This window comes from Esox lucius, chromosome 3, assembly GCF_011004845.1.
Source record: "Esox lucius isolate fEsoLuc1 chromosome 3, fEsoLuc1.pri, whole genome shotgun sequence".
NCBI classification, from domain to species: Eukaryota; Metazoa; Chordata; class Actinopteri; order Esociformes; family Esocidae; genus Esox; species Esox lucius.
In genome coordinates this window covers 32,331,680-32,343,961 of record NC_047571.1, presented here as the reverse complement: position 1 = coordinate 32,343,961, position 12,282 = coordinate 32,331,680, and the positions used below count along the sequence as shown (strand labels likewise).

The following is a 12,282-nucleotide window of genomic DNA, read 5'->3' as shown; positions in this document are numbered from 1 at the left end:
TCTATATTTTCATACATATATACTATTGAAAAAACTTATGTAAAACATACCATTTAGCCAACATTGTGAAATATATAAATGCTATATAGGAACTATATAGGCTATATAGAAACCACACTAACGTTATGCTGGAGATGGCTGAAATTATCTGTTTTGCGTGCTGGTGATTAAACTCACACCATCCCACTGCATTTGATTCGCGCGCCCATCCTCTTCCTCCCTGTCTGTCCATATATCTCCATATGAAGAATAACTGATGCGAGTCCTGACGCCTGTAACCAAGGACCTCGAGACACCCTTGACTGACAGCTGGTGGGTGTGGCGTGGAAACAACGTTCCAGGCCCGTGATTCGCTAAACGGAAATCTTTCCAAGGGTCAGATTCCTGCTAGTAGCGTTTGTGCCGCCTCCCTCCCGACAGCGCGCGCGGCTCTGAGGGAATCGAATGGTCTCCGGTTCTTTTTCCGAAAGCCCATACACCTTCAGTCAAAGGGCTAGGGTTAAACGAGAGAGGAGCAAGGAGGCCCAGTTTGGCCAAAAAGGAGAAACTAATACCGTTTTTCACTTATGGCTTTATTGCAGTAACCAGTATTACCAACACACCGTCCTCTTGGTGGCTTTGTGGAAGGAAGAATACCCACATTTTGTTCTAAACTGTAGCCGTTTTTTTAAGCTTTCGGGGCACTGAGAGACCATGGAGATGCAGAGATGGTCCACAAGGTGGAAAACGAAAAGGTGGCTTTGGAATCCCACTCTAATCGCCCTGGTCACTTACACTTTCCTCATGCAAGCAGTCAACGTAAAAGCAGGTAAGGAGGTGCCACTTTTTTGTGCCGGTTACATTGCCAACTCTCCTGATTTTCATGGGGACAGTAGAGGGAGGCATCCTTCAAGTGGTGAAAACGCATCTTAATGAACCTAAAGGGCCATTGTCTCACTGAGCTGTGTTGCCAAGGTTGACGGAAGCATTCAGCGAACTCTCATTGACTGTGTTTAAAAGTAATGAGTTGTGCCTCTACGTGTGAATTCAGTTTCAAATATACGAATGTTCCAGATGTTGCCAAAGTCTAATCCAATTTTTTACTGCTGTATATCTTGATGTGAAATCCTTTCGGGTGAAAATATTCTCTCCAGTGATGCAGGGGGCTTTTAGCGGTGCAACTTAGTGTTATTCGTCCAGGTGCGGTCGCGCTTCTCCTCACCGGTTGATTGTGCTGCCTCCTATAGCGTAATCCCCAAAATAGTGGCACGCCCGCGGTCTGTACGTGGCATTCTGTTGTGATGGTACACTACAAAACTACGCCCAGGACGCACTCCAGCGAGTGTTTCAAAGGATTTAGCCGGACAAATGGGCTCTGTTTGCCCGGCTAGTGCTTTAGATGTGGAAACGAATATCGGGACCTGCAGCTGAAGATACATTCTCACACCATAGAATCCTACAGCAATTGGAGAGCTGAGAATTTTGGGTTGTAGTGAAAGGCCACATCAGAGTATCGATAAGGAAAGCTATCCTAACTTTCTACAACCGCGTAATACGGAAGGCCACAAGTTAAACGCAAGAGTTTAGAGCAGTTGGCGTGGTTTATATGTGCACCTGGTTTAAAACGGAGACAGATGTCGGATAACTTAGCTTCCACATATTTATTATTAACAAGGACAGTGTGACAGTTTTGAAACTTATAATCGTAACATTTTAACAGTTTTACCTGTCCAGTGAGCTGTTTTACACATTGTAAGCACACACACCCAAACTACTGACATTTGTTAATAAACACACCCCACCGTGGTATCCCCGATGCTCGTACATCAGCAGTTCACAATGTTGGCCACCTTATTTTGATGATTTTTTTTTTAACGGTTTTAGTTTTTTTTTTATGATCACAACACTCTTCACAGGAACCTTACGAGACGCTACGGTGTGTCCAGGCAGCGTTCTACTGCGCGATGCTCTCCCTATACTATAGGAGGGAAGTGCAGAATGTACCGAAGCATGAAACACCGTTTCTCCACACTGTCCTGGTTACCACTAAGCCCAATAAGGGGCGTTGATGGAAAAAGCCCCCCCCCCCTCAAAAAAAAAAATACCCCGCAAAAACTATGCCATTATCAGGGTCATCAGGAGGATTCGTTTTATTTCGCTTAATTGTGGATATTTTTGACTTAATATTTGATGCTAGGCTATTACATTACTTCTTGTGTTTTCTTAACTCGATATTGTGAGATAAAGCAGCCAGACTGGATCAATATCATAAACCATTACTGCTTGTATATGATTTGGATGGAAGACTGGAAAATCTGTGAATTTTGTAAAATCCACAAAGAGGTTTTGTAACTGATGCCACAAATCATTTGGTTCTGTCTATCTTAAATTAAATGTGTTTGTCTTTCTTAATTTAATGCCCAAAAAAGGTCTGTGTGAATACAATCAAACAGATCAATAAATTGATTGATTACAGACAGTTCCATTGTAGTTATTTTTCCAACAGAGTTACATCCATGTAAGGGTGATAACATGTTCCTGTCTGATGTCATCTGATATCACTTCCTTGATCCAGGATGCTTTGCGTTCTGTCTGGCTAGTTCCTGTGCTTGGAATCTTGTGTGTTGGGTTCCCTCCCTCAATCCCTGTGCATACACACATCGTTTTACTTTGTACAGAACAGACAGACAGCGTATCACTGGGTCCAGTACAGACAGACAGCACATAACTGAACCCTGAGTGTAGACAGCGCATCTCTGGGTCCAGTACAGACACAGCATATGACTGAACCCTGAGGGTAGACAGCGCATCTCTGGGTCCTGAAGGCAGACATATGTCATCATTGGGTTTTTAATGTAGACAGACAGCATATGACTGTACTTCATGTGCAGACAGACAGCGTATCACTGGGTGCAGACAGACAGCGTATCACTGGGTGCAGACAGACAGCGTATCACTGGGTCGTGGGTACAGACAGATAGCGTATCACTGGGTCGTGGGTGCAGACTGACAGCGTATCACTGGATGCAGATAGACAGTGTATCACTGGGTCATGGGTACAGACAGACTGCGTTTCACTGGGTGCAAACAGACAACGTATCACTGGGTACAGACAGACAGCGTATCACTGGGTGCAGACAGACAGTGTATCACTGTGTCCTGGGTGCAGAGAGGCTGTGTATTACTGTGTCCTGGGTGCAGAGAGACTGTGTATCACTGTGTCCTGGGTGCAGAGAGGCTGTGTATTACTGTGTTCTGGGTGCAGAGAGACTGTGTATCACTGTGTCCTGGGTGCAGAGAGGCTGTGTATTACTGTGTTCTGGGTGCAGAGAGACTGTGTATCACTGTGTCCTGGGTGCAGAGAGGCTGTGTATTACTGTGTTCTGGGTGCAGAGAGACTGTGTATTACTGCGTCCTGGGTGCAGAGAGACTGTGTATTACTGCGTCCTGGGCGAGGACAGGGAACCGAGGGCTGCCATTCAAATGTGATTGTTAGTTTACTTCCTAGACATAAAATTGACACAAACAACATACCTACAGGGTATTTTAGTGGATAACCTCCACATGGTTTGTGGAGCGGAGCTGTTAAAAGTCAGCTGTAGTTGCATCCCAATCTACTTCTGTCGTGGTTTTTACACTTATCATTAAGGCCACTGACTTTGGTCTATGCTGCTCTGAAGGATGCTTTTTAAATCTGTTGCATGCCTATTTAGTGTTGCATAATGGTTTTGGGATATTGCCTGCTTTTTGAGGGTTTCTGCAAAGAGGTAGTTTGGCAGGGGGGAGTGTGGAGGTAGGGGGGCAGTTTCTGGTCAATTCAACACATATGGAACATATGAGACCTGGAGGTATGCAGTAATGCACCAGGGTATTCTCAAACTCACAAAGAGCCTTTTGCTGCGGCGCAATTCTTTTTTTTCCTACCAGTAGCTCATGGTAGTCGTGACAATATATGGACTACTTTTGGGTTTTATGGGTCATTTTCTACAGGGTGATTTTTAAACTTGTGTTAAAGTTCCCTAATAACTAGATTTTTATTTGTTCTCACAGTGCGTACTGACAAACTGTAATGACTCCAAACTGTCCTGTTACTCCGTTAAACCCCCCCACAAATGAAAGGCAGCAGGAGTTGGATGTAAATTGAGATTGTCACATACACGCCATGGCCTTGAGAGTATTCCTATGGCAGATTCTACTGACCTCAGTTTGAGGGAGAGGTAGACAGACGGCAAGAGGAGAAAGAGGAGGAGTAGAGAGAGAGAAACAGAGGGAAAGGGTGGAGAAAGAGGGAGAGATGAGAGAGGTATAGAAAGTAGAGAGAGAGAGTGGAGGGAGGGAGGGGGGCGAGAGAGAGAGGACAGGGAGAGAGACAGAGACTTTTGGGTGCCAGGCCTCCTAATGTGTTCAGCATGCTGACTAGTCCCGCCCACATCTGACAAGCCCTGCCCCTAGGACCCCCACCTTGCCACCAAGCAGAAACTGGAAACTGCAGAATCAGCACAGTCCAGATGTTGCTAGGGAAATTGTTTAAAAAAAAAATCATAATATTGTAAACCGTATAAATGGTGATGTTACCTCGATCAAATTCAGTTAGACTTAAAAGACATCAGATCCAACTATTCAAAGTGTTTTTCAGCTTTGATGGTGTGTTAAAAAATGGTCTCAAGAGTTTGAAGAATTTCTGTCAAGAAAGAATATTAGTCCAAAGCATGAATCTAAAGTCTAAAGAAGGGCTTTCAGATCTTGCCTTCACGACCAGTTATCTCTGTATTATCTGATTCTTCACCTACGCTTCCCATAGAAACAAAATTATATTCTGGAGTACATTTGAAATTTTACATTTCTTAGTTGACACCCTTATCCAGAGCAACTGAAATGCATTTCTAAATGCATTTTATTACCTATTGGTCTTGCAACTTCATTTTAGGCAACAGGCATTAATGAGGCAGTTAGCAGGGGCAGCCATGATGGATTACTCCTTCTTTGTCTTTGCTTATTCTGTTCAAACTTCTGTGTATCTTGCCCCGGGACTTCCCTTGTTTTATTGTGCTTTACAGTGACATAAACTCAAAGTCTGATGCCTGTCTCAGAGATGTGTCATGGCTTCATAAGAATGGCTTCTTCGAAGAGTCCTATATAATATCCCCAGGAGCACGGAGAGAGACAGACAGAAAGAGAGTGAGCGAGTGAGAGCAGCTTAGATGGAGAGATGGAGGTTTGGAGCGACTGAGAGAAACAAAGACGGAATGCCAGTGCCGAGAGAGAGAGAGGCGGAGTCGGACAGAGAGAATGAGAGTGACAGAGAGGAAGAGAGGAAGAATACCAGAGAGAGACAGAGAGGAAGAGAGAAAGAATACCAGAGAGAGACAGAGAGGAAGAGCGAAATAATACCAGAGAGAGACAGAGAGGAAGAGAGAAAGAATACCAGAGAGAGACAGAGAGGAAGAGAGAAAGAATACCAGAGAGAGACAGAGAGGAAGAGAGAAAGAATACCAGAGAGTGACAGAGAGGAAGAGAGAAAGAATACCAGAGTGAGACAGAGAGGAAGAGAGAAAGAATACCAGAGAGAGACAGAGAGGAAGAGAGAAAGATGTAGAGAAGGAGAAAGTGCTAATAGTTCCTCTGCGAATGGATCATATTTGAGTGAGATTGGAGATCAAACCCTTGTTCTATTTCTAGTGCCAATGGGTCCAAATTGCAGCGAAGCCATGCTAATGTTTGCAATGCATATCCACCTCCTTTGATAACTCCTCCTATGAGCCCTTTCTAAGGAAGACAGATGACACCCTGTCCACAGTGGACCCTGGTCGAATGTGGCTCGCTGTGTTCGGATGTGGCTGAAAAGAATCCTTTCAGCTATTGTCTATTTTCACGGCTCCTTCCTGTTTCCTGTCTTTTGACCCAGTGACACGAAGACGTGTGTATATGGGTCACGTAGAGGTGACGTGAAGAATGGGCAGGGACCAGAAATCAGTCCAGGAATTTAGAACCCCAAAATCAATGACCATGGTATGGAACACGTCCTTGCATCTTGTGGGGTTTAGCAAATGTAGAGTGGGTGTCGTGCAGGAAGTGTGTACAATTGAGTCATTAATTTAGACAACCAAACAACTGTGAAAAAAAAATCTTACATCAAAACACCCTATCTATCAAGCTGCATGAAATCTAGCCGCAGTCCATGGTAGCCCTGGAATGTTCCCAAATACCCATATGGAAGGTTTGAAGATCGGCATGTCTAATATGCATTGCTTGTTTGGCGTTGCGTTGCATGTAGCACTAAGGCGTCGTTAACTTCTACCAGACCATACAGATGCACACGGTAAAGCCCTGACATGGCAGCTGACATGACTGATGGGACCGGCGGTTGAAACACGCCCCGACAGGCCAGTGGAGCCCTGGGGGAGGATCAACCGCAAGCATCAAAGCCTTGCTTCAAACGACCACTTTCATCGGACTCTCTGTTTGGGTGGTTTAGCACATACCTGTACATGTAACGTTATCCACCACCACATTCGCCCCCTTCGTCGCTGTCTTAACGGCAGGAAGAGTGGAGGCATGTCCAGATTTGGAAGTTGTCAAACGGTGTGTCCAAACTGGAACCCGATTACCAATGAATTGGACTACGTAGGTGGTTATTCTGAAGAAACACCACATGTAGCTCTTTTAAACCTCCGTCTGATATTAGACTATTTAAAAACCTCCTTCTGAAATTAGGCTGTTTCAAAACCTACTATTAGGCTGATTTAAAACATCCTTCTGTTATTGGACTGGTTTAAAACCTGCTATTAGGCTGATTTTAAATCTTTTGATATTAGAGGGATTTAATACTGTAGCTTCCACTAACAGGCTGATTTAAAATCTCATTCTGATACTCTGAAATGAAAGGGTTCTAGCCTGACCCTGTGGGGGAGCCTTTATGAATTCCTTTAAAGTAACCCGTTTTTAAATGCTTCTTCAAAGAGCCATTTGAAAACCCTTTTTGACCGAATATTTCAGAGGGTACGTTGTTCATATTGTTCTTTGAGTAAGAAGTGTGAAAAATGAAGTAAAGGAAGAAAAAGATTTAGAGTGTAGAGTGATTTAAAGTATTCTGCTATGAGACTAATTTAAAATGTTCTGATATAAGACTGATTTAAAACCTAGTATTTGGCTGATTTAAAACCATCTACTATTAGAATGATTTATCACCTCCTGATGTTAGACTGATTTAAAATCTCCTTCTACTTTTAGACTGATTTAAAACCTTCTGAAATTGTTGTGTTTTAAAACCTTCTACTCTAAACCAGATTTAAAACCTGTGTCTGCAATTAGACTGATTTAAAACCCCGTTCTGATATTAGGATGCTTTTAAGTCCCCATGATCATGCTATTACTTCATCCCTCTGAGTTAGAGGGAGGGAAAGAGAGAGGGGGGGGGTGGGTTAGAGAAAGGTATTTTATGATTCTTGTCATCTTTGTCTGATCTGGTTTTAACAGGAGAAGCTCTCAGCATTGTTAAACTGCCTGTAAAAGCCTAACCCTTCTGTGCCAGACCCAATCCAGAGGAACAGTGATGTTATTTTCTCACCTTTCTCTTTCTTTCCCTTCTCCCTCCCACAACTCTCTGGTCTCTCCTTTTCTCCTTGGGTCAGCTATAACTAGCGTTTAATCTCTGGCTTTCAGTACTAAGTTTAGTCCCTGGGGTTCAGTACTAGATTTAATCCCTAGGGTTCAATACTAGGTTTAGTCCCTGGGGTTCAGTACTAGATTTAGTCCCTAGGGTTCAGTACTTGGTTTAGTCCCTTGGATTCAGTACTCAGTTTAGTCCCTAGGGTTCAGTACTAGGTTTAGTCCCTGGGATTCAGTACTCAGTTTAGTCCCTAGGGTTCAGTTCTAGGTTTAGTCCCTGGGATTCAGGACTGATTTAAAGAACAATATGAACAACGTGCCCTCTGAAATGTTTATTTCCTGGCTTTCAGTACTAGGTTTAGTCTCTGGGGTTCAGTAATAGGTTTAGTCTCTGGGGTTCAGTACTATGTTTAGTCCCTGGAGTTCAGTACTAGGTTTAGTCCCTGGGGTTCAGTACTAGGTTTAGTCCCTGCTTTCAGTACTAGGTTTAGTCCCTGGGGTTCAGTACTAGGTTTAGTCCCTGCTTTCAGTACTAGGTTTAGTCCCTGGGGTTCAGTACTAGGATTAGTCCCTGGGGTTCAGGGACTGGGTGGTTGAACAGAGGTGACTGGCAGGCAGGGGGGCCCTATCACAGTCAAGATGGCCACTAACATCCTCACAGCCCACTGCTCCAGCGTCCCATAACACACTGTCACTCCCATTGCCTTGTTTGTCTTGACATGCAGTGACCATTTGTCTGTGGTGCCCGGTGACCTCTCCTCTGCTCTCTCCACAGCTGACCCTGTGGATGTCCTCAAGGCTCTACAGTTCCACAGCTCTCCAGATGGCGTCCGTAAAGCCCCAGGCCTCTGTGCCTTCCGCAGAGGATCCAAACCCGACATAGCGTTCCGCGTGGACAAAAAGGCCCAGATCAGCGCTCCCACCAGACAACTGTTCCCAGGTGACCGACCGAACTTGTCTGTAGACACGGCCACACGGTGCTTCAGAGTGCATCAAATGTACACTGACTTCATGGTTCTAATGTAAATCAGTGTAGGGCACAGGTGTCAAACCGGTTCCACAGAGGGCCGAGTGTCTGCAGGTTTTTGGTTTTTCCTATAAATTGGTTCCTAGTTCATACCTACACAACCAGGTGAGGGTAGAAACTAACCAATCAGTGACCTAATTAACCAATCAAGTACAAGGAGAGAGCAAAAACCTGCAGACACTCGGCCCTCCGTGGAACCGGTTTGACACCTCTGGTGTAGAGCTTTGTTTTATTGCTCACATGCTACAGGACATGTCAAGTGGTACATTTGGCAAATGTTCGATATCCTTCCAGCGGCCCGGGTTTTCTTTGCCTTTTTTTCTCAACGTGTTCACACACTGAGTCATACCCATGTCCCAACTGGCACCATATTCATTATTTAGTGCACAACTTTGGACTGAGGCCCGTAGGGTTCTGCTCAGAAGTAGTGGACTCCATTGGGAATTGGGTTTCATTTGGGATGCACAAAGAGGTCCGCTACTGTCCTGAACCACTTTCCAACTGCAGTGCTGACAATAAACAGGAGAGGCCTATGGGGATTATATGGTGTGGATCAAAGAGGGGAGGAACTGAAGGGAATGATGAAGGTTCACTGAGATTTACATCTCATGTACATCTACATCTACTAACTACATTCTGAAAAATAATCCAGAATTCTGCTTTGGCTGTCCCTGAGTGAGACTTCTTTTTTGGTTCCATGTACAGTACCTGGAACCAAAATGTGTTCTCCCTGGAACCCATCAAAAATAGTTCAAGATCCCATTTTAAGCTATATTTTGTTATTGTGATAAATAAAGGACAAGGTTGGTCCATTTTAGTCACATGCTTTCCTGCTGGTTAAAAAGACAGTTAAAGACGCTAGTTGCCTGGCTGCCCTGTAGTGGCAGAACACAGGCTTGTTAAATATCCCAGTTTGTGAGTGTTGCTGCCTTCACAAAGCTGGCTAGACTGCAAAGGAAAAATAAAGACATGAAATAGTAGGACATTAAATTAACAATTACACTTTCTAACATTTTCGGCCAAAAATAATTGCCTGTAAACTTTGTTGGTTTAAAGACTGGAAAGTTCTGTTAAATAGGCTCAGATAGGCATGAACGGAGTGGGCTGAGTGGTGCTTTGGCAATGGTAAGTTTGTCTTAGAGAGAACAATTGAGCTTTTATGTCATCACCCAAATCTTATCTTTTCTTTATTTTTCTTTAGTGAACTATTATTATGGTTGGTTAAATAACTAAATAAACTGTGTTAAGATTCTTCCTTTTCATCCTTATGTGAAGTTAATGTGATTCGATAATTTCTGATTCTTTAAAGATGAGCAAACCTCAACCATTCTGTCAACCTTATGCCTAACCATAACCTTGAATTAAGCCCAAGGGTCACCTTTTTGTTTTCAAAATGTTTATATGAGCAGATTTTGGCTTTGCCACTTGGCAAATTATAACCGTCTAATTCCTCAGTGTTTTCTAATGTCAAATGTTAACGCCAAACCAAGTGTACAGAACCAAAACAATATCTCCTAAAAGGAATGCTGAGGAAGGCTTTAACGTTCACAAGGAAAATTTGGAACCGTTTAAACTTTTTAAATTTTTTTCTTCAGGAGGGGTTTTCCCAGAAGACTTCTCTGTGATGTTCACCATCAAGCCCAAGTCAGGCAGTCAGTCTTTCCTGCTGTCTGTGTATAATGAGCAGGGCATCCAGCAGCTGGGAGTGGAGGTGGGACGCTCCCCTGTCTTCCTGTATGAAGACCAGCATGGGAAACCAGCCCCGGAGGAATATCCTCTCTTCAGATCCATCAACTTAGCGGATGGCAAGTAAGTGACACCTGAGGAATCCATCACTGACCTATCACAACGCAAAGCCTTTTCTGCTAAAAAGCCAAGGTTTTAGTTGATTCATTAAAAGGCTAATCAATTTATAAAATGTTTGACCTGCGTTTTTCTGGATTTTTTTGATGTTATTCTTTCTCTCACTGTTCAAATAACCTACCATTAAAATTATAGACTGGCCAATACCATCCCTAAGGGGAAGCATGGTGGTGGCAGCATAAGGCCTTGGGGATGTTTTTCATCAACAGGGATAGGGAGACTAGTCAGTATCGAGAGAATGATGAACGGAGAAAAGTGCAGGCAGATCCTTGATGAAAACCTCCTAAAGAGGGCTCAGGACCTCAGAATGGGGAGTAGTTTCCCCTAACAAAAGGACAAGGATGGTAAGCACACAGCCAAGACAATGCAGGAGACTGTGAATGTCCTTGAGGTGCTCAGCCAGAGCCCAGACCTGAACCTGACAGAGCTTGAGAAGATATACAGAAAATAATGGGGGAAATTGCCCAAAAACAGGTTTGAAAAGCTGGTAGCATCACACCCAAGAAGACTCAAGGCTCCAATCACTGCCAAATGTGCTTCAACAATGTACTCAGTGAAGGGCTCTGAAAAATTATATTTTATACATTTCCAAATATTTCTAGAAACCTGTGTTTTTCTGGTCATTTTGGGTTATTGTGTGTAGAATGAAGGGGGCATTATTTAATCCTTTGCAGTTCATACTTTCTGAATGCACTATATATATATATATATATATATATATATATATATATATATATATATATATATATTTGACCTTCAGATGGAATACTGACTGGCTTAAACCAGAATACTGTATCAACAGAACCTCGACATACAATGTGTATTTCCAACGATAATAAGGTAAATGAGAAGATGGCTGACAATATGTGTTAAATTTGGATTTTCAAGCACTTTTTGCATGCTTCTCAGCAATCTCCCACAAACACTGGTTATTCCCATTTATTAGATTAATGTATCATTGTTTTGTGATTTATGATATGAGGATTTAAACTGTAAGACGGCTGTGTTTTGAATAACCCAATTATTTATTTGGCAGCGTTTTGCCTAATTAATTACAGACATCTGTGTTGTGCTATAAAAGATTGAAATAAATGAAGCAATTTGAGCTTCATAAATTGCTTAAAGTATGAAATTAATACTTTCACTGAGAAGACTTTGCTAATATGAAACATTTTGCGACAGTGTCTGATGTATTTGTCTACAGTGAAATTCAGCATGGTTATATGATTGTCTGTGACAGGTTTATCTCTTATCCAGCCGTGATAAAGGAGATTCTGCCTAATCCAATTAACAGTTTATTTGTACATTTAAGAATGTTTTAGGGGAATAAAGTAACTTTGGCCAAATGGCCTGTAAGGTAAAACATGTTCATCCTTCATAATTCTAGAAGGCAGGTCTGAAAACGTCCCGTGGCTGCTCAGGTTTTAGCGGTGATCATGCTACATGCAAGTCTCTCGTGTTTTGACTCTCCCTCCTTTCTGTACAGGTGGCACCGTGTGGCCATCAGTGTGGAGAAGAAGACTGTGACCATCATTGTGGATTGTAAGAAGAAGCTGACGAGGCCTCTGAAGAGAAGTGACGGGGCAGCCATTAACACCGACGGCATCACTGTCTTCGGAACCAGGATTCTGGACGAGGAGATGTTTGAGGTAAGGACATGGGACCTTTCTGTGTCAGGGATTGTATGTATTGTATCCAGTCGATGCTGGATGGGTGCCTCTTGGAGCAGGCCTTAAGTTAATGAGAGATTGAAAAGAGATTACAATATCGAATGTGTAGAGATTGACAAGAGACTACAATCTCGA

The 12,282-nt window shown here is 43.1% G+C and overlaps 1 protein-coding gene across 1 annotated transcript in view; it reads left to right on the top strand.

Moving 5' to 3' along the window:
* Positions 1 to 407: 407 nt before the first annotated feature.
* Positions 408 to 12,282, top strand: part of LOC105030448 (collagen alpha-1(XI) chain-like) — a 110,512-nt gene continuing 98,637 nt past the window's right edge. Inside the window, exons 1-4 of the mRNA XM_013133348.4 lie at positions 408 to 808; positions 8,363 to 8,527; positions 10,210 to 10,423; positions 11,964 to 12,126. Coding sequence (XP_012988802.2) covers positions 694 to 808; positions 8,363 to 8,527; positions 10,210 to 10,423; positions 11,964 to 12,126 — 657 coding nt within the window. The 5' untranslated portion in view covers positions 408 to 693. The remainder of the gene's footprint in view (positions 809 to 8,362; positions 8,528 to 10,209; positions 10,424 to 11,963; positions 12,127 to 12,282) is intronic.